Source organism: Brachyhypopomus gauderio, chromosome 9 (assembly GCF_052324685.1).
Source record: "Brachyhypopomus gauderio isolate BG-103 chromosome 9, BGAUD_0.2, whole genome shotgun sequence".
In the NCBI taxonomy this organism is placed as follows: Eukaryota; Metazoa; Chordata; class Actinopteri; order Gymnotiformes; family Hypopomidae; genus Brachyhypopomus; species Brachyhypopomus gauderio.
Genome location: NC_135219.1, coordinates 12,766,175 through 12,789,141, shown reverse-complemented (window position 1 = coordinate 12,789,141; position 22,967 = coordinate 12,766,175). Strand labels below are relative to the sequence as shown.

General features: G+C 40.7%; 1 protein-coding gene across 2 annotated transcripts; it reads left to right on the top strand.

Moving 5' to 3' along the window:
• Positions 1 to 1,545: 1,545 nt before the first annotated feature.
• mylk4b (myosin light chain kinase family, member 4b) lies at positions 1,546 to 19,835 on the top strand. 2 transcript variants are annotated; one of them, XM_077017273.1, is made up of 14 exons: positions 1,546 to 1,953; positions 12,540 to 12,627; positions 12,937 to 13,288; positions 13,444 to 13,613; positions 13,698 to 13,803; positions 15,151 to 15,244; positions 15,482 to 15,591; positions 15,966 to 16,107; positions 16,188 to 16,258; positions 16,387 to 16,515; positions 16,892 to 17,044; positions 17,225 to 17,303; positions 17,568 to 17,616; positions 17,840 to 19,835. In XM_077017273.1, exons 1-13 carry the CDS (start codon positions 1,807 to 1,809, stop codon positions 17,610 to 17,612), a joined length of 1,686 nt encoding a protein of 561 aa, XP_076873388.1. In that variant the 5' UTR covers positions 1,546 to 1,806; the 3' UTR covers positions 17,613 to 17,616; positions 17,840 to 19,835. The 2 variants fall into 2 exon arrangements, with proteins under 2 accessions (XP_076873388.1, XP_076873387.1); XM_077017272.1 differs by lacking the exon at positions 1,546 to 1,953 and adding an exon at positions 9,172 to 12,070.
• The last annotated feature ends 3,132 nt before the right edge of the window (positions 19,836 to 22,967 follow it).

Below are 22,967 nucleotides of genomic sequence, written 5' to 3'. Positions count from 1 at the left end.
CTTCCCTGGAATAAATGGCTGAATTGTCCCGACAATTTCTTGTACACAAGAAACCCGTTTGAGTTCCAGTCATGAAATGCTTGGAGAATGAAAGCTGGCTGTCTAGAACTACACCCATGTTGTATGACGTTTGGATTTTGAGTCACACGATTATGTAGACATTGAATCAGCGTTTCGAGATCTGGGGCCTGGCGTAGTTTTTCCTGTATTTACACCTGATTAACTTGATAGGTAGCATTCTTGATTGGTAGCACTACCATCCAGAGAGTACAGCATTCAGGAGGTGCACATACCAACGTGACATGTGCGATTAAACAAAGGGGAACCCTACGTCTGAGAAACACCACAAAGGCTGGGTTGTGTTGCCTAAACATTATGAGTTAGTTTCAGTGAAAGCACTGAATGGAAAAGAACAGCTCAAGAAACTGAGGATGATCTGTTTGCCATTAGGCCACCAGTGAAGCCAACTAGCACAACCACTAGGGGGAGATATTTAGCTGTTTCAGACCCTCTTTCTTTCAGGTCATATTTGCTAGTATGAAATATCATGATCATAATCGGTCATGGCAGGTCCATTCTTGCCATGCTGGAGCACCGTAGTGTTTTACCTGTGTTCATATCTGCATTATACAGATCAAGACCCTGAAGTGATCTTCCTTGGACTGGTTATCTCCTGCTGTTAGAGGTAGTAAGGCATAGCTGTTAATTATTCTAAGTGGTGCGTTAAACTGAATCATGGTGAAATTTGAGATTTTATCAAGCATTGAGTTGTATTGAAAATGTCTGTAACGGAATCAAATGATCATGAAGTCAGACATTTGCACTCCTGGGTCATAAGCTTAGTTTTATAAAATCACATTCCATGCTATGAAATAACTTTACCACACATCAATTTACCATTTACGTCTGCAACGAAGGCGAAAGGCTAGGCAGGATAATCCAGACGCCGTTGGTCACGGCGTGGTGGCCACCAGACAGGCTGTGCAGGATTGAGCAGCACTGTGCACGCGCAGGTCTCTTCACATGGGTGATTAGTTGAACATCAGTTCTAAATGTTGTGGCAAGACATCCTGTGACTGGCAGAACTCGCATAGCTGGAACCCCAGACATACTTCACCCTGCATGTTGCTGTGCTGAAGCTGGCAGTGTGAGGGGGGTGGGGGGGGGGGGGGGGGGGGGTAGATGTGTTTGCTTTTAGAGCTGGCTGTTGGTTGGCCTCTCATGATACACTAGGTGGACGCCATGTGGTTCTAAAATATTAAATTTACTTAACAATGTGAAAAGGAACCTGAATGTTTGGCTTGTACTCTACGGTGTGTTTTTTTTTTTTGGCATGGTTCATCTGTTTGTACCAGAGCTTTGCTAGTGTGTGTGTTCCTTTGTGCCTATGTGTGCACGTGTGTGTGTGTGTGTGTGTGTAACTTGTGGGTGAGCACATGTGTTTGTGCAGATGAGGGGGCAGTGATTGAGCACATTAATTGCTGTGTCTAACGTTAAAGGATATGTAGGGTCCTGTTCGCCACCTTGCAGAGCTCCACCTGTCCGACACTCGTCACACTGACAGACAGCCACACTGCTGCTTATAGAGGAGGGGCAGATGGTGTTCACTCCTGCCCCGCATTCGAAGCCTGCGACTTGGACACTCCACTCATGTCACAACCAGAGCTCTGTTAACGGAGCCCGGAAGGGGGGCCGGGGAGAGTTAGATAGACAGACTGAAAAAAGAGAGAGAGGGAATTAAAGATCCCACTAAAAGGGCGGAGGAAGGCTTGGACAGGCCCCACTGTATTTGTGACTGCTGTTGTCATGGAGAACTTCTTAAAGGATAAGGACCTTTGGATTGTGGGTAGTGTGTGTTTAGTTGTGTCCCTCCTGTGGAGGCAATGTTGGAGCTTTTTCACCGCAAAGCGGAAAAAGGACAGAGCTGCAGGAAGCACCCCAGTAAACAGTCAGGTACCACACACACTCACACTGACATCCACCCACGCATATGTCTGATTTGTCTGTAGAAAGTTAAAGAGCAATATGCTGGTGCAGGTGCGAGGACATTGGTCATGCTGTGACACGCTACAACACCTCCTGCTTCCACCACGAACGCTGTGTTCGATGGAGTCCCCGGTAGTGTAGGTTAGAAATTTAACTTCCTGCTGCAGTTCGGTCACTTTGTATTATAAGTTTGATTCATCATTCATCATTTAATCCTGCAGTTGTGCTAGTGCACCTACCAACTCTGATTTGTCACTCACTGTATGGATTAAGTGATTCCATCATGCAGTTAGGTGAACGTGTGATCCACATCACATGTTCATGTGTCCCCCGTGTGCTGCAAAGTATTAGCTTTCTTGCACATAGGAAACAAATTTGCAGTATTGCAGTATTTTGCAGTCTTGTGAACTTGTTTGTCTAAACGTCTCTCAGTGTTTCCCGAAGGTTTTGTTTGCATGTGTTCAATAGGCCCTATTATTCATCAAATGTACTACACACCCAGGCTTCCTGAACAAATATTTTGTCAAAGGAACACTAATACAGGATGAGGCTTGGGTTTTTATTATGAAGAATGTCAAAAGACAATTATACATGATAACCAAGCTGTGTATATACCTGAATGTTAAAATGACATTGTTGTAAAAAAGCATTTCCTATACCCCAAGGACTATGTGTAAAAGGTTTTGACCAAACTGGTCTAATTCGCTTCACTGCATTCGTGCCCATTTGTGCTGTTGGATTTTCCGTTTGTGCTGCTTTAGTTTAACAGACCTTACACTTTGTTTTCATTATGTTATGTTATGTGAGGTTAGCACCCCATATATTTGCCTGATTCAAGCTGTGACAATTCTGACTCTGTGTCACTTTTCTTATCTCAGGGCCTCAGCCAGTGCTCAGTTTTGAATGAGTGCAAATGTGTGTGGTACCACAGTTACAGTCACATTGTGCCAGCATGTCTACGCTGATGGATATTTTGGTTATTTTGTCCCCCGTATTTTTGTCCTTCTGTCTGCAGTTCTGTTTAGACATTTTTAGTTCAGTGAGTTTTGCATGTCCATTGCCGCCCATTTGGCCTGAATTACACACTGTTCGTTGTTGTCGTCTGCTTATAGTGTTTATTTACATGGAGAGTAGATTCATTCAGACTAGCAGCTATTCATGGGTGTGAAAGACACTGATTTCAGGATATCCATGCCAGAGACGGCTATAAAAGGGCAGATTTGGCTGGATGAAGATGTGGTGCATGTTTAGGGCAGGTGTAACAGGGCAGTCATGGCCTGGTGGTTAGGGAACTGGTCTTGTGACCGGAGGGTCGTGGGTTCGATTCCCAGACCTGAGGCCATGACTGAGGTGCCCCTGAGCAAGGCCCTTAACCCTCAATTGCTCACTTGTATAAAAATGAGATAAAAATGTAAGTCGCTCTGGATAAGGGCGTCTGCCAAATGCCATAAATGTAAATGTAAATGTGTAACAAGGTCTTTGGAAAGGATCATTGCATCTCTTATTGTTGGTAGCCTGAAGCACCTCATTTCAGTCTCACCAGTGTCTCACCAGTCTGAGCACTTCTCCAGGTTTTCACTATTACTACAGGTTAGAGGAAGAAACAACAACAACAAGAAAAAACCCATGGCAGTAAAGGACCCCAGAAATCTGAATAACTACTGCAAAATACTAATAACTGACAACTTATTAAAACATCATTTTATTAGCTATGTTTTGTAGGTGTACAGTTAGAATCTTGTGAAATGTATGTTAACTCTTCTAACCCTTCATAATTGGTCAATTTATGACTTCAGGACAGCAGCGACATTGACATGTATATAAAAACCCAGTCACAATATTGTCACTGATACATTTGCATTAATTCAATACCCCAAACCCTTTTTTTTGTTAATCCCATATTGATAATGTTCTGCCACTGAAATGATATCTGGTCAGCAGTGAGTCAGAAATCGATAACCAAAGAGGATAGAGGGTGTCTGACAAATTGTGTGGACCAAAAGAACAGCCATTGCCTGTGATTGTATGAATATATAACATATTTCCAATAAAATGCACATATAAGATATATGTATGTCTGTATTAGCACACTTTTCAAAGTTATTAGCCCCACTTGTCCATTGTGCATGCTGTAGTTTAAAGTCATGATATTATTACTTCTTTTTTAAGCAGCTTTAGGGACAGTAATGCAGTCACGTGTTAGTCACGTGTTAGTCACGTGTTAGTCACGTGTTAGTCACGTGTTAGTCACGTGTTAGTCACGTGTTAGTCACGTGTTAGTCACGTGTTAGTCACGTGTTAGTCACGTGTTAGTCACGTGTTAGTCACGTGTTAGTCATGTGTTAGTCACGTGTTAGTCACGTGTTAGTCACGTGTTAGGTGCTGCGTGTGCCAGGCTCCTGCTTTCATCATCAGAAGTGAGTTTGTGAGGGTTTCCCCGGGACTCCCCCACGTCAGCTCACGTGTACCACTGTGAAGGCACCCGCCAGCCCAGCCAAGCGCTCTGGACCTGGGGGTGGAGAAGAGGACATGCCTGGGGCCGGACCCTTTACCCTTTAATTTATAAATGGAGAGAGAGGAGAGATAGAAAAGGAGAAAGGAAGACCGGGGGGGTTGGGACAAGGTTTGGTTACCCCATTCCTCCCTTCCCTGCCTCACACACACTAAAATAGCCTCATGTACTTCACCTTTCTGCAAACGACTGCGTGGACATTAATGTACAGTTGCAGTTCTCAGAGCATAAAAAATAAAATAAAATTCAAGCAATGTTCCTAAAATTGATATACCTTGTCTGGAAGATTTTTAAGTAAACAGTGAAACATTTAATCTCAGTAATATTGATGGATATCTGACCCCATGTTTTTTCTGTAGATAGTGATTATGGATATTCCCCCTCACGTCCTGCATTCCTTCAAAAACAGCTTTTCTCTCACATACACTCTAAGACTCTGAAACATCTCTGACCTACGTCACATATTGAAGCATGTGGTCAGTGATCTTGAGTTACAGTTTCTCACAGATAGTTAAATAAGCATAATGTATACTTTATAGGCTGTCAACAGCCAGAGGACATTTCTTGTGTGTGTGTGTGTGTGTGTGTGTGTGTGTGTGTGTGTGTGTGTGTGTGTGTGCGTGTGCGTGTGCGTGTGTGTGTGTACTTTGGTAGTTTGTACAATATGAATGGTTGTGCTAAAATTGTTTATTTTGAATAATAAAGAGTGTTTTTGTTTGTTTTGTTTATTTTTATGCATAAACTATTGTTGAAACTAAAACTGTGTTTGACATGGCCTACGCACTATGAACAATTCTATATAGATACTCATAAGGAGGACAACAGACAGAATTCAGACCTCGCCAGATTGTTCCGCAAATATATAATTTTGTAATATATAAACATTTGTCACGTAATGGGAAATGGGAACACCTCACAAGTTAAATCAATGAAATAAAACAATGTTAAAAAACATAATAAAATAATAATTTTAATTCAAAACTATTAAACATTGCTCAAACATTGCTCCAAACTTAGTTTGTGATAATATGTATTTTTTATTTTACCAAATGAGTTCAAAATTGCTCCAGTTGAAGAATATATGACATGTGGTTTCAGTTTATTACAGAAATAGCAGATATTGTAATGCAACTTCATCCTTAGGAAACCATTAGAGGGATAAATATCATTCTTAAATTTGAAATCAACTTTATTTGCTTTTGGTGGGATAGGAAGAAAAAAAATCAGTTTTTACATTCTTTTCTATTGATCTTTTCTTTTAATCATGTAGTCACTAATAGTTTTGGAACTGAACTTATTGTTCCAGATGTTTGGATAACTAAAAGACAATGTGGGTTCAATGTGGTCACTGAATTTGGCATTTCAGGTAAAATCTTTTAGCAAGCTTTGTAATAGCTTTTAATTGCAATTACATATAATTTTGTTGAACAATTGATATTCTAAACCTTATTAAAGTCTTCATATTTTATAACAATAAACCAATTATTCTAAATGAGCACATCATGGGGTGAAAATGCTTGTCTGTTAATTTCCAATATAAGAGAAATGCTGTAGGTAAAATGCAAAAAGTTTCACGGAATATTTAGACACTTTGTAGTCACAATTTACTATAAAATGAGACCTGAAGGAGTTTTAAGCCAGAAGTATATTATTATCTATTAGAGCTTGCAGCGATTTTAGTTATTTTGGAGAACCATTCCTAACATCAAAGTCTATGAAACTCAAAACACTTTCCTAAAGTTTTTAGGATATCAATTGTGTAATTGTTTTGTCTACATTGAATACCCAGGGTGTATTACTCTTTTTCACAGGATTTAGGGTTATTGGGTATAATTATTAATAATACCTCAGTTTTAACTTACCATGTAATGTTGCTAATAGTTGGTCATGAATAGTTCACACAACATTTTTTACATTTAGATGTCGAAACCAGAAGCTTTGGAGAACATACAGTACAACTGGGCTGGTTCATCTGCTTATTGTCTAATAACGATGCTGTAAAAAAAAAAAAACAAGAGACTACACCTTTAATTTATTGCATAACATTCTTAGTATGTTCAGAACTCGTTTGCAGAAGTACAAGTGCTTAAATGTCTAAAAATGAATTTATATTCTACCATGTTTAACCTTATACTGCAGATTCGCACACCCGGTGGCCATTTTTAACATTTTTGACATAGTTCACATTAAAACTAGATATCTCAAGTTGTACATATAGGAAAATTATCATTCATGGCTCAAACTGAAGTAGGCAGTTGGGGGAACATATTAATACACTTCAGTATCATATTCACATAATTTGGTTTATTTTAGAGCCTCTATTGCAGATGCTAATATGCCAGGAATGTCACAAATGCTGACTTGAACTTGAACATGACTGGAATGTATATTCACATAGTTATTCAAATTAGGTATCAGAAATTACAATAAATTTCGCTAGGGTCTTTTCTAACAACACAGAAAAAATGGAGCAAATCCATGCAAGCATTGAAAAGTTATTCAGCTTTATCCAAGGTATGTCAAGTGCACCACACCCATGTCTAAATATGCCACACCCAACACACACCATTAGCCAACTAAGCTAACATGCCAACAAATTCCTTACACGAAACCGAGGAGCTACGACAAACAACAATGCTGCACATATTACAGCAAGACCAGAAAATTCCAATGACTAAATTTCATGTCCAAATATGAACGTTATGATATCATATTTATGTCCAATATAGTCCGACAGCATAAGCTAGGTTACCGTAGCCAACTCCGGTAGCATCCGACACGATACAGAGTGCTGCAGCACTCAAACGCTCTAAAACTGTTTATAATCTAACGCTTAGTTAATGTTTAGTATTAGAATATATATTTTGTACAATATCGCTTATGAAAAATTATCCATTGTTACTCACAGTACGTAGAATCGCGTCGTAGCCGGTGTACCGTCTTACTTCCGGGTTGGCGAAAATTCCGAAAATTGCTCATATATTCCACACAAAGTAATCCGTTTATGTTCAAAAGTATCCACAATCCGCATAAAAACGAACAAAATAATCCATGGCTGCTTCAGTTTCGCCGAACAGTGTGTTCTGGGGAGCTTAGCTTAGGTTAGCAAAGGGTTAGCTTATGTTGCTATGCTAGCGGCCGAAATTGGAAATGAAGCGCCAGTTTCCGAGGGCTCAATTTAAAAATATACTTGACCAATCATGTCATATGAGGGCTGGCTAGCTTCGGAAGGATGTACACTATTGGTTAGAACAGCTTTCAATCACTTCTGAGGCGCCAGCTTGTCTCTGTGGGCTTATTGGTTCACCCTCCCCCCCTCCCCTTCGCACCTCGCCGTGGGAGAGGTTGTAAAACCTGTCACTCAAAGTCACTACCCCACTTTAGACCAATAAAAACCACTCAAATCAAAGCAGAACCGCTGCAGCTTTGTAATGAGGGGTCAAATCAGCGTTAAGAATGCTTCTGTGACGCTTAGGGGGCAGATTTGTCGGAGTGTCTCATTCAGGAAGCGGATTTTGGAAAATTTTGCAGTGAGGTGAGCAAGCTTTTTAAGGTACTTAACCACAACGGATCTACGCTGTTAAGGTCTTAAATTAAAGCCTTATTAGTAAACGATTTTTAGGTGACAAAACATTAAGACATTTCACAACATAAATATGTTTTGTAAACGGATATGTCGGGAGACCCCCCCGCGGGGTGCACTTTTGTGGTCAACTTCAAAGCCGGATATCTCGCGATCGGCTGCACGTAGACGGCTGAAACTCGGTAGGCATGTAGATGGGATAGGAAATTTTGATTTAGGCGCTTTTGTTCGGAGATTCATTAATGTTTAATATGTTTTATATCGCCGTAAAGGAGCTGGGCCCGCCGGCGGGCCCACTAGGGGGCGCTCATGAAAGTTTTAAGTGTTTCCTTCATTATCATTGCTATCAAAATACTATAGAAATTTGAACCCAGAGTTTCACTTATGACCCTAAACAAGCCTGTTTTAAATCTAGATGTCATACAGGTTAAAAAAGGAATAGTTGATCATGGCTATTTGGCTGAAGGTGTAGTTAATGAGGGGTCATGGGGTTGTGGATAAGGGGTTATTTAGCTGTTGGGTAGTTGTGGGGCTGTGGGTCTATTGTGTTGAGGGGTTATTTGTCTGTTGTGGGTAGTTGCTGAGGTCAATTTGGCTATTATGTTGTTAACTGGGTGTGGGGGGATTTGAGTTGTGAGATTATTGGCTATGGGGTAGTTGAGGCTGAGGGGTTATTTAGCTGTGTGAAAAGTTGTACTTCAGGGCTATTTGGCTGTGGGCGGGTACTTTGTTTTGGGGTCATTGGCTCTGGAGTAGTTTAGCTGGGCTGTTTAGCTGGTTTGAGGGAGTGACGGAGATAAAGGGTGTGTGTGTATTCTGTGAAAGTGGCCTACTGTGATATCAAGGAGTCTTACCTTTACATACATTGTGCTATTCATTCACAGAAATGAATATGCCGACATGTCCCAAAGTCTCATGTAGGAACTGTGTGCTGAGTTTTGGTGGATGCTCTACAGCAAAAGCTGCATGCCCTGAAAATATTTAAACTTTGCATATAGCAAAACAAGAAAAAGAAGGAGGAGGAGGAGGAGGAGGAGGAGGAAGAGGAGGAGAAATCAGCGCACAGAATTTTGGCTTCGTAGAGCAAACGTAAAATGAACTCGCCATCCTGCTTAGTTCTTTTAATTTTTGCTGCCCTCTAGTGGTAAGCAATTTCACATTCAGGCTTTAGTCTGTGCAACATGAACAAATAAAAACATTCTTGTATTTTGTAAATGAAAAAACTGATTAACTTTATTGCACATATTATATATTGTATATTTTTGTATGCAGGTGGGTGTGTTTTTAATATGCCAAAGTTTCAGGGCACAGTTTATTAGTTACGGTATTCCCATTGTAAACTGTCACAACTGACCCTCCCTAGTGTCTGTTTCCCTGGTTAGCTGTGTTTTGATTTTCACTTCCTGGTTTTCTGCTTCCTTTGTTTTGGTTTTAGTGTCCACATCTTCGTTTAGTTCCCCACCATTGCCATTGATTTCACCTGTCTCTAGTCTACTCCCTCGTCATTATCTTGTATATGAATAAGATAATTGTGTATATAAACCATGTGTTTTGTTTTCCTGGTTGTCAGTTTTTGTAAGCATTCTTGTTTACCAGGTTCTGTGTTTTCTAGTCTCCCTGATGTTAGATCTTGTTTTCTCGCTATAGGCCTTGCTGTAGTCTCCCTACGATTCTCCAGCTTTGTGTGTGGTGTTTTTTGCCATCTATAGTATAGGTTGTTTTGCATTATTCCTTAGTTCGCATCTCACACTCTTGCTGCTTTTTACTGTTTTTTGTAAAAAAAAAAAGAAAAGAAATCTGCTCGCCTGTACACTCAGTTTCTTCTGTGTCTTGCATAATCATCTCTTTATTCTATTTTCCTCTTCCCTTCATCCTTTTTTCTTTCTCTCCTTCTGATTTGTTATTTATTTAAAAGTTAGTCTACGTTTCTTCAGTGTTAAAAGTTCACAAAAAATATATCTTATAAAAATTATAAAGAAAATGTATACATTTCAGAAGGTCTCAGCAACACCAAAAGTGTATTTACATAACAATTAATGAATTATTTCACCCTTTTCAATATTAACACCTTTGAGCTGTCAGAAAAGCATTCTATTTCTATAAACTACATACGCATATATCCACTTCATATCTTCAGAATTGTCCAGCGATGTAGCCATCAATTCAAAAACAACTCTTTGAATGGCTGGACAGCTGTAATTCCCATTTTAATCACAAACACACACCATGCAAACATCTATACACATAAGTGCATGGAATATCACACACTTACTCCCTTTTAATAAGCTCTTGTTGTCAGTGCGGGGAGCTCAACCACATTATCAAGTTCACATTCTAGGCAAGTCACAGATCCCCCAGACGCATTCCGTCCCATCAGAGACGAGCACGCACCAATCATCTAGGGCCTCCTAATGACCCAACCAATCACATTCGGACAGTGACTGGTTCCCGAGATCCAAAGCTATTCTAAGATCATTGTGGTGCTCTGGTATGTTATCAGGCTCTGTTACACTGTGGCACGACATAAGGGTGTTTATTATCTGTATGCAATCTAACACGGACGGTATCTAACACCGTGCATACATCCTAAACTATGGTGCACACCTAGACAAGTATGACATGTTACTGGTGGCCAAAAGGCCTACAAAATCCTGAACATAAGAATATTGTATCAGGACAACAACCTCTAATTATAATATCAAGATGCCCTTTTGCCTAATTTAATATTTATAAATTAAACATAAAATAAACATATTAAGAATAAACTTATTCTACCAAGAAGTACTGGATTCAGTTGCCTAGAAGTTTGCTCCAGTAGACAAACATTATGTCAAATACAAACATCCTTTTTGAGTGTGAGCCAAGACTTGTTTGCCACTCCCATTGTCCTGCTGTCCAATTTATTTGGTTCTTCCACACACACACCTGTCACACACCTTTCTGCAACTGTCATTATGATTAGCAGCGGGACATCCTGTTACGGGTGAGAAGGATGTCCTGCATATTCACCCATCAAACATACGATATACTCTCATACTCGCATGTTGTGTTATTGCAAGTTAGTCGTGGATCAGCCAAAACTTAATATCATACAGGCTTATGTGTGTCTGTATGCGTCCACATGTGTGTGCGTGTGTTTGTATCGCTGTAAGATATCCCCTCTTTGACTCTTCTGCATCAACTCCTTGTCAGTTTTTTAACTGAGCCAAGCTCTGGTTGCAATATCCTAACACCTGGCCCAGGACTTCATGGTGGGATCGTGTTGAAGTGTCCGTTCCCTCGCAGTGCCAGGGTATCCCAGCAACTGTTCCCACTCTGACCAATAAGCCCTGGCCCACAGACCACAGCATAAAAGCCTGGATCGCATGCAGCGGAGCAGACAGAAGAGAGGGGAACTCCTGTGATGAAGCAAGAGACCGATGTAGAACTTCAGGGAGCTACTAACCGCTTTCCTTGTTTAGGCTTGTATGCACTCTGGCTCTCTTAAGGACAGGTATTTCTTGAGTTTCCAGGGAGCGAGAATTCTTTTGTCAGTCTGGTTTTCCTGTATTTCTGGAGGTGAGTTCCAGTCTAGGCAGGGTTGATGATCCAAAACCTGTACGTCATCAAGAGCGTTTCAGCGAGGGCAGTACTGTTGGCAACGCGGGCACAAGAAAGTCCTCGCTGACTGCGGCCGGCAGACCCTTACCCACAAACCCCTCGGCTTCTGCTCTCTTCCACTCCCTGTCTCCGTGATGGAGAGCCACATCAACACATTGAGTCCACGGACGGTGGAGCTTCTCACTCTGCAGGAGGTGGCCTTCAGTCGGCTGGATGTGATCACGCACCACCGCTGGGAGGATGCAGAGCGGTTGCTGGGCAGCTTACACATTGCCATGGAGACCGCCACTGTGGAGCGGGTGGGGCAGCGTGCCAGCATCTCTGTGGCACTTAAACACCTCCAAACGCACGCGCCCTTCAGGAGCTCATCTGCATGCACTGGTCAGAGGGTAAGTGGACATGGACATGAAGATGGACTGACGGATGGATGGACATGGTGGACAGATTTTCACAGGTCAACTGGTCAAAGCTCTAAAATTAAGTTTTGAATCCTCATTGGAGGATTTATTTATTTATTTTGCAGTGGCCATTTCAAGCGATTTGTTTCCTTGTGTTTGGACGATTGGACGATTTCATATATTATTCCATAACCTTTTCAGTCTTCAAGAGTCAGTTGGATGGCAGAGTCAAGGATCATGACATCTATGAGAAATAAAGGAATGTGTACTTTATGAATTGTGATACTTGGGTTGTCACAAAGGATGTTCAGTGGCACAGCAGAATTATATATGAATCTTTGAAATAGTAGAACGTCTAAATGAGCATGAATCCATGGTGGAAAATTGATGCATTATAACTAAAAGGCTTATTTGAGACCTAATGAAACCTCTCACTTCTTATCTCTTCCTCTCTGTCTAGCTTAACAGGAAGGATGGCACAGAGAAGACAAATGTTTGCTCAGAAGGCCTAAAATCTCAGAAAAAATGTCAGTCTCCGGACGTAGCAGGTAATGTAATCTTACAAAGACGCCAGACCAGTTCAGCTGACGCACAGTGAGTTTGCCCAACCGCATGTCTGTGGTGACTAGTACAAGCATTTGGTTTGCAGCTGTTGTATTTTTATAGCGTTTGAAGTCAGTGGAACTTCTTTACAAGCTTAGTAGTCATGCACATTATTGTGTTGTGAAAACCTGAAGGTTCAAAGCTGTGCCTTAGAAAACCTTTCACAATTAGTCAGACATAGTATGGTAAAAGTGCTCAAATTGATGCTATTCAAGTAATATATACATTTTATGTGTTTGGTTCAAATTCTTCAGATCCACCCCAGACTGAGAAGCTCTTCCAGCAGAACAGTCTTCTATCCCAAGGTAACAGTGAACCGGCCGTTTGTGCCCCTCAGCTTCCGGCCTTTCTCCACGATGAAGAACATCTGCGAGAAAGAAGGACGGAGGAGCTACAGGCGGTGGAGAAAAAAGAGGAGAGAGAGAAGGACACAGATGTTCCTGCTGACTCAAAGTTGGTAGAAAGAAGTGCAGAGTGGAGGGATATTGATAAGGAGGAGAGGAAGGAAGGGACAGAGACAGAGGAGGGCTCATGTGTGCCACAGGTGGTCGCCCTGCTCCTCCCACCACGCAAGATCAATGGACACTGCACATGCTGCCAGGCAAGGTACTGCAGCCCTGGTTCATTTAACCTGATCAGGATCATCAATGGCCAAAACATTGAACCTTGTGGAACTCCTGTTTTTTCCAGCGTGTCTCCACCTTTTCGTTGAGATATATGTTCTTTTTCTGTGTTTCTGCTTGCATGGGTGGTACTACAAGGCTACAGAAAGATGACATCACAGGAAGCCAGGTGGAAGAGAGGCCAGAGGAGGCAGAGGAGAATGAAGAAGAAAAAGAGAAGCCAGTAGTGGAAGGAGAACAGCAGGAACCAAAGAGACCAGAGAAGGGGGGAGAAGAAGGCAAGACAATGGCTGAAGAATATATTATCGGTACAGTAAACTTGGCCTCCAGTTTTTAATTGAATTCAGTAGAATTCATTGATCTATGGAGAAGGTGTTTCTTTTGTCCACCAGATTTGTCACCCCCTCCTCCTGCACCTTTCGAGCACCGGATGGTTACCGCAAAAACACACCATGTATCTGCTCAATACACCATCAACAGAGAAGAAGTGCTTGGAGGGTGAGTGACAGCTAGCAAGATAATATGGATAGATGGATGGATGCTGCCTGATCAGGATATGGATAGATGGTTGGATGGATGGATGGATGGATGGATGGATGGATGGATGGAAAAGTTAGGTGAAGCTTTATGGATAAGTCTCTTGCACACAGGGCAATAGTGTGCTTATGTGATGGTGACTGCGAGGGCTCGGGTGGCATGAAATTACATTTGTCCATGAGAGGAGAGCACTGTAGCAAGTACAGTCAATAGTCAATAGTGCCCAGTGTCCCTTCCAGCTTGGCTCAACAATGTGCAGCATGGATGGCATGCTGTTGTTGTCCGGGGGGGGGTTTAAAACAAGACCGTGGGCGACTCATGACATCCTCATGGGTGACCCCTGTGCTAGATAGTGTGGGGACAAAATCTATATTTCATCTTTCTGTAATCATATTCATTGGTATTCAGATAAGCATTGCCCACTCTTAGTAATAAGTGGAAAGGAAATCACTTTATTAAGATATATTAAACATATGTCAGGCCTAGGACACATTGATCAATGTATGCTCTGCAGGCTTGTAGTCTCTCTCTCTCTCTCGCTCTCTCTCTCTCTCTCTACTCTTTCTCTCTACTCCTCCTAGTAGTACTGAGGACAGACAGCTCTGAAGGTCTCGGGCATGTAGATAAGGGCGTCTGGCGTCAGAATGGTAGTATATCTGGCGTGCCTGGTGCCTGGTGAACCGGGGGATAAGGAGGTCTTGGCCCGGGGACCCTGGCAGGGGAGGGGTGATGGGTGGATAACTCACCCCATCACCCCACCTCATGTGAGACACATGCGTAGCTCATGTCATGGAAGTATGATGTAATCATGTAGCAAAATAGTATAACACTACGGTCTCTGAGAGGGGAGGGGCAGCTCTCTCTTGGAGACACTGTTGAGTGTGTGTAACAGATCTCTGGATCGATCCATCTTTCTATTTTTCTATCCTTTTTTCTTTAATAAACTTTGTGTTTTACTTTGATACCATACCCAACTGCTGTACCCAACTGTTCTTGCTCACCATTAAGGTTCTAATTTCCACGACAATAGAATTAGGATATCTAATTGAGAATGGAAATACAAACACTGAGTTGAATAGAAAATATGACTGGTTTTTGTTTGGACACCTGAAAATGACATAAGTATTGTGAATTGATAATTATTACAGTTCTATATGTGCATACAGTACATTCTATGCATGTAATAAAACTGTAAATAGGTATAAAAATATTATATATATATATATATATATGGATCTTATATATAATATTTATAACATTATAATATTATATACATTTTTGACTGGTTTGGTGATTTTGTTTTGCTAGTGGGCGCTTTGGAATGGTGCACAAGTGTGTCGAGAAGTCTTCTGGGCTGACACTGGCAGCTAAGATTATCAAGGTCAGAGGTCAGAAAGAGAAGGTAAATCAATTATAGATTTACATTTTTTGGGTTAAAAAGTGTGTCCCTGTTGATACTACATGATACACAAAACCGTCAGTTGTTTTCAAAATAAAACACAAGGACATCATACCCTTTTTTTCAAAGTCTTATTTCAGAGTAGTTCATTTAATTTCAGAGTAATACCCAGTATACATTTCCTCACTTTTTTTGATTGAGATATAAAAGTGTATGTTTGCATCTGATTTGCTTTGTCAGGATGTGGTAAGGAGTGAGATTGAGGTTATGAACCAGCTGAACCATGCTAACCTGATCCAGCTGTATGCAGCATATGAGTCTCGCTTTGATATTACTCTTGTTATGGAGTAGTAAGTAAAACACACTCCCACTCACTCATAGCCACATACACATACACATACATATAATGATGGAGAAAATAAACAATAAAATATTGAAGCAATAAAAAAAAAGTGCAATAAAAATAGTAAAATAAGTAAAAGAAAAGGGGGCTGCCAGATTTAGTGTATTTTGTTATTAAATTTATTGCTTTTTATTACATTTATCTGTTTAAATCACCTGTTCTTAGTGTTTCTTTCATTTAAAAGCACTCTGCATTTCCTTGTGTTGAAAATGTTCTATATGAACAAATATGCCTTGCTGTGTCTTGTATGTGTGTGTGTGTGTGTGTGTGTGTGTGTGTGTGTGTGTGTGTGTGTGTGTGTCTCATATATTACAACTTAAGTGTTGAGGGAGGAGAGCTGTTTGACCGCATCATTGATGAGAACTACAAGCTGACTGAGTTGGACACAGTGCTATTCATCAGGCAGATCACAGAGGGCCTTCAGTACATGCACAATATGTACATACTGCACCTGGACCTGAAGGTAGCACAATCTTATATACACCATATATAAACAATATTCACCATTCTGATTCTAATGGATAAGGACCATTGCTCTTTCAGCCGGAAAACATACTTTGCGTGAGTCGAGAAACAAATAAAATCAAGATCATTGACTTTGGACTGGCAAGAAGGTTAGTTTGTTGGTGATGATGACTGGCCAATGGTTTCATTTGGGACTGTAAGCGCGCCATCTCACTCCCTTGCTTTCACTCTCGTTTTCTCTCTCTTCTGGCGTACGCTCACACTCACTTCTTCTCAGATATAAACCCAGGGAGAAGCTGAGAGTGAACTTCGGCACGCCTGAGTTCCTGGCTCCAGAGGTCATCAACTATGAATTTGTTTCTTTCCCAACAGACATGTGGAGTTTGGGAGTCATAACTTATATGCTGTGAGTTCCAACCTTTAGTCTTCAGAATTACCTCTCAGGTCTACGTTTGTATTAAAATGAGGGGAAATGGAATACGTTAATAATTTCTCCTGAGTAGAATTTTTGGAGGATAACACACACACACACACACACACACACACACACACACACACACACACACACACACACACACACACACACACTAACCAACCTCCTGAAATTGTTTTGTATTATGGAGGTAGAAATGTACAAACAACCCCCCCCCCCCCCCCCCCCCCCCCCCCCCCCCACCACACACACATACACATACACACACACGCTTCACACTAAATTAGATTTATCATTAATCAAGACAGGTGAGTCATGTTTTCTGTTGAACATATTTACATATTTACAGGTTAAGTGGTCTGTCCCCTTTCCTGGGAGATGATGATAATGAAACACTAAATAACATCCTGGCCTGCCAGTGGACCTTTGAGGGAACAGAGTTCTCAGATATCTCTGATGAGGCAAAAGACTTCATCCAATGTCTGCTTGTTAAGAGCAAGAGGTACTCTTTGTGTGTGTGTGTGTGTGTGTGTGTGTGTGTGTGTGTGTGTGTGTGTGTGTGTGTGTGTGTGTGTGTGTGTGTGTGTGTGTGTGTGTGTGTGTGTGTGTGTGTGTGTGATTGCGTTATTGCTGAATTGTAAGTATAATGGTTGGTTTCAGCTGAATCCATTCTGTTCTGTAGCTGGAGAATGAGTGCGTCTCAATCACTGAAACACCCCTGGCTGTCAAACCCCTCACTTCACTACCATCTACATCAGAAAGTAAGTGATAGCTCTCTCTCTCTCTTGTCATCCCTCTCTCTTTCTCTCCCTCTGTTCACCCTCTCTCTCTCTCTCTCTCTCTCTCTCTCTCTCTCCCTCTGGTCATCCTCTCTCTCTCTCTGGTCATCCTCTCTCTCTCTCTCTCTGGTCATCATCATCCTCTCTCTCTCTATCTGGTCATCCTCTTTCTGTCTCTCTCTTGCTCTTTCTTGTATCTTTTAATACGCCTTTTTGTTAAAAATATTTCATTTGTTTTGGCCACAGAAGAACAAGTGTCACTCCAGACATGCTCCTCCACCAGAGAGCTAAGCAGGTAACATAGTTCCCTGCAACACACCACACACACACGCACACACACACACACACACACACACACACACACACACACACACACACACACACACACACGCACACACACACACACACACACACACACACACACACACACTTATTCAATGTGTATTCTCCATTGTATTTGGTGTTGAGTTGCACTTCTCCCAGCCTCCCAGTGTTTGAATCCCTGTTTCCTACACCAGATATATTTTGCCTTCCTGGAGGTACGATGACAAACTGGACCAATTATAATATACCTGAATATCCAACCAGCTGCTTTACACAAAAGTGTGCAAGTCCCAATACTGGAACTACTATAACAAGCAGAAGTAACATCACAGCTTTATGCGCTAGCTTAGCACACCAGCTCACAAACTCTAGGCCATATTAGATTACAAGATGTTAAGGCCTGACCTCAATCTATTGAAGGCAATACCAGAAATACTGGTGTTTCTTGATGAGGAAGTCTTCTGGTTGCTAAAAAGACCACACACACACAACACTACTATATGACATTAACCACCATTTATTAAGTCTTATATAATGTTATACTGAATATAATTTTTTTTTCTGTTTGACATTCACAAGTGCATGTAACATGTTGAAGATGTTTTTGTTTGGCTTTTCAACTGTCTCTAGACAGACTTTAGCCATCAGGGTTCACAAACAGCAGTACGATTTTGTTCAACCCTCAGTGTTTCATAGCTGGTACCGGGATAACAGATTCATAACACATGAGTGTCAGTTCTAAAGTTTAATAAGGAAGACATCTACTTAAGTACAGGAGAACTATGATGTTGTGCAAAACAATTGGTTAAGGATTAAAATCATTTGTGTGTTGGTGTTGTTCTTATTGAGAAAGGGGGCACAGTGGAGACGGTCAGACTAGATGTGGGTCCCTGTGGGTCCCTGCATTGTACAAGCAGCGAACAAGAAGGACAGGAGAAGTTCTAACTGGGGGGCAGACACAAATAATAGAATGAACTTGTCTGTCAAATCGAGGGTGACAGACAGTAAATCATAAATTCCCTTACAGTTGTCCTATATCAGTATACATGATGTACTGTATTTGACACAAGATGAACTGGTTAACAGCTGCATAGTTCATTACTATACTGAGAAAAAACCAAGTAAAAATTAATTGTAATTTTTTTAAATATAAAATCCATCAGCTTACAGGAATGTGACATAGATACATAAAATGGTGTATTTGGGTTCCTAATGTGTTATCGCTCCATCATACATCCATCAAATTCCTCATGTTTGTTCTTAAAGATGCAAAACATTTGGATTTGAATCTGCATTTGTTTTGGATTTTTTTTCATCTTATTTCTGTCCACTGAAATTGCATGTGTGACACTGAAGATTTCAAATATGCCTAGACCAGTAGTTCTTATTTCTGACATGTTGGCTTCAGTTTTCTCATATGGCTGAATCATCCAGTCTTGGGATTGATGTTGATTGCTCTAGATGTCTCCATGATTTGAGACAGTCCATTTTAGTTTTTGACATTGTACTTTTTAGACTGATTTGAGACAGTCTAATACACACTAATCCATCTATACAGTTACTTCAGGAATGTGAATGTGTACAGCTAGGTGCAGTAGATTTGGATAAGAGCTGAACCTATGGTGATATATCCTGAGATGCAGGTCTCCTTGCGTTATGATTACTATCTAAGACTGGAATGTTTCTCTGAGGTCCTTAAGACAAATCTGTGTTCACACTCACTGTCTGCTGAGTATTCAATTCACCTTCCATGAAGGCAAAACCATTATTGAATCACGACCTATGATTGTATTGTTAGTTACAGCTATTTGTTCATTTTTGGTTTATATACAACATTTACTTGAAAAGCACAGTTGTAACCTTATTGTGTATAATGTATGTATACAAATAATGGAGAAAAATACTTTTTGATGCACAGCATGGCCTTTTTGTGAGAGGGAGCCTAAATCAGGTGAAATTTTGCTGATAGCTAAAGATTTACATAAATCCTTGAATAGTACTTACTGAATGTGCTCAAAATTATAAACCACTTGGTATGTATGTTTTTCAAATGTCAATTGATTTATTTTTTCAAACTAGTCTCTATTGTAAAACATTTTTTTCTGGTTTGTGGAATAACGAAGCATATTGTGGAAATACAATTATGAAAATAAAGAAAATAAAGAGTCTAACGTTTCTGTTTAAAAATCCCATTATTTTGCCTTTCACTGTATTACAATCTAACAATGCTATCTTACTCTTTGCCTAACCCTTAATTCATTCAAATGCCTTCTCAGCTAAAAGCTGTTTAATGCTTGATATTCCTGTTTGAGGACCAGTAAAACACAATAAGCCAATAAGCCAAGGAGCAGAGGTTGAGAGAGTGGAGAGCTTTAAGTTTCTGGGGGGTGCACATCTCTTTGGACCTCACCTGGGCTACCAACACCAGACACCTAGTGGGAAAGGCACAACAGAGACTGTACTTTCTTAGGAAGCTTCAACAAGCGCACCTCCCTTTACAGTTGCGGATTAATATCTACAAGTCCACCATTGAAAGCCTTCTGACATACTGCTGCACAGTTTGGTTCATCAGCTGCACATCACAGGACAAGAAAGACATGCAGCGAGTGGTGAAAGAGGCAGAAAAAATCTTGGGCTCCTCAGATTTCAATGTATTGTTTTTGTCATGAACAAAAACAAACAGACTGAGACACAGTTTCTACCCCCAGGCTGTGAAAGCCATCAATCCCCCTCCCCAACAGCAATAAACTCATCTATCAACAAAGACTCATTCACTGATTATCAAAACACCCCCCCCCCCCCCCCCATAGCACACATCACTTTTGCACATACAATTGCACATACAACCTATCACAGGTCCCACCTCGAGTGCACATATCACTTTATAAATAATTTAAAATGCAAATGTACATAAGTTTATTTAGTTTAGTGTTTACCTACTTGCTAACTTATTTTTGTATTTTGTATTATGTCTTAACTGCTGCCTTAGAAAGAGGATGCCAATCCAATTTCACTGCTGTAACACTGTTCTTAACATTGTTTCTTCAGCGACAATAAAAACTATTCTATTCTATTCTATTCTATTCTATTCTATTCTAAGCCACAATCGGTACCCTGTACAGACTGATTTAATATGCCAGATGTTAAATTCCACCATCTTGTGTACCTAGAAATTATACCAGATTTTATTCATTTCCACACACCCAACTCCTGCCTTTAAAAATAGGAAATCTTGGAATTTGTACAAAGAAATACTGCACATCTGCTGACTCACAGAATCACTTTTTCATTCACTTAGGCCTAATTCATTCTGTCTTTTTCTGGTGTAAAGCGGCATAAAATAATTCAATAACTACATTACTTCAGTTCCGTCTGTGTAGCTGTGTAAAGATGCCCTTGACTATGGAAGTTATTCTGTGTCAATATTCAAATGAAAATGTAATACGTATTTGCATTTACATGTTCCACTCATACAAGCAACTTTGAGCTCAAAATTCAAATTCAAATGCAGTAATTCCATTTACATTTGCAATGTGATAGACGTCTATTCATATTTCATTTACACATACATTTTGATGCTTTATTTGTGTCTTTATTGAAATGAAAAAAATTTTCCCGATTTGAATTATCAAGTTCATGTGATCATGCAAAGGTTGTATCAAAATTATAATTAAAATGCTATTCGCTTAATATGCTTTGCATTTCGTGATAACACGTTTGAAACGTAATTTTCAACCTCACCACCATGCTAAAAAGATGTCAATATTCAAACGATAATGGAGAAATAGCGCCTCTCCTGTTTGCACTAACATTACGATGCCAACAGCGCTAAAACTGTGTCAAAATGCATTTTGAAAGTGCAATCCGAGCAGATTGCATTTTCATTTCCATGGTCTTCCACTATAGTCAAATTATAGTCAAATTAGATTCCACGGTTTCACCTTATTCAGCCAATCAGGTTCCACAGCTTTCCACAGCGGGCAGCCAATCAGGACGGGACTACAGCGCAGCAGTACAGGCGAGTTTTTTTAGACATGGTCACAGAAGCGCTCATTAGATTAATTCAAAGGGTAGCAGACGAGTCCTTATGGTGAATTTACACTACATTAGTGTGAAATGTTAATCGATCAAGTGGCAGACATCTCTGCCTTATCTGGCGCTGATGTGACTGTTATTGCCAAATTGAGCGCTGTGGTAGAGCAACTGTGTGCCTCAAACTACGGCGGTACAACGGCCGACCTCCGTGAAGAGTCTCGTGTGATCAGAAACAGAAAACCATTTCTGCTCGTTAATGCTGGTTTATTTAAATAAACATTTGTGCTGTCGTATTTTTAAAGTTATAAAGCGGTAATGCCTCGATGAGTGATGTTATCTAGAATCCCCCAGCGTCCCTGTTTAGTGTGGTTAATGCCACAGACGCGGCATAATTACCTGAACCCGCAGGTAATCCTCTACCAAGCTTTGATCTTTAACGTACTTGTAATCATGACGCGAGCAGAAATTTTAGAAGCTAGCAAAAAACTGAAACGCGCACTAAAAACAGGGAAGTGAGCGCACTTAACAGCGCTCGGTTTTCTTGATTTTGCGTGCTCAGTGTGTCTGACTTGCTTGATTGAATCTTATATTTGCGCTCTCATATTAAAGACCGCAATCTCAGAGTCGGCAGCAGCGTCTAACTACAGCCAATGTGAACGCGGAGAGAGAACCGCGGCACCGCTGAAGATATCTCAGAGAATGTAAAAAACTTTCAAGAATGCTTTCAAAACAGTAACCCAGCAAACACACAAAATCCTCACCTTTCTTACAACTTTACTACAACACTGTTTAAGTTATTGTGACAGCACTGGAGAAATAGTGCGATTGATTATAACTATGTTCACTGCAACGGAGAGATGAAATAATTCTGGCAACTTGGGACTATGGGACTAAAATAATAATAATAATGAAAATGTGGAGTACATGTACATTGTTTTATTCTTTATGTGGTGTTGCTGGTTTTCACGAGTTTCGTTTTCGTGTTCTCGTGTTTTTGGACGGCAGCCAGATGAGTCGGCGATTCCCCAGTCGTGTAATTCGTGAGCCCGCGTCACCGATCAGTCATGTAGTGTGAAAGCCACAACAACTGAAAGACTCGCGATTACAGCACAACCAGTGTAGTGCGAACGGCACAAAAACCTGACGACTGAAAAGTCGTGCAGTGTGAACCAGGCATTAGGGATCATAAATCAAGACCAAAAACTCGCCTGTACTGCAGAGCCAGAAACTATATGGCTCTGTGCTGAGCGTGCTTTAGTCCCGTCCTGATTGGCTCCCTGAGGTGGA

What these genes read in the sequence shown, in the direction of transcription:
- mylk4b (XM_077017272.1), top strand. Translation starts at nt 11,816, where the DNA reads ATGGAGAGCCACATCAACACATTGAGTCCACGGACGGTGGAGCTTCTC. An exon ending in TCAGTCTCCGGACGTAGCAG is followed by an intron (nt 12,628 to 12,936) that starts GTAATGTAATCT and finishes CAAATTCTTCAG; the next exon opens with ATCCACCCCAGACTGAGAAG. An exon ending in TGCACATGCTGCCAGGCAAG is followed by an intron (nt 13,289 to 13,443) that starts GTACTGCAGCCC and finishes TGGTACTACAAG; the next exon opens with GCTACAGAAAGATGACATCA.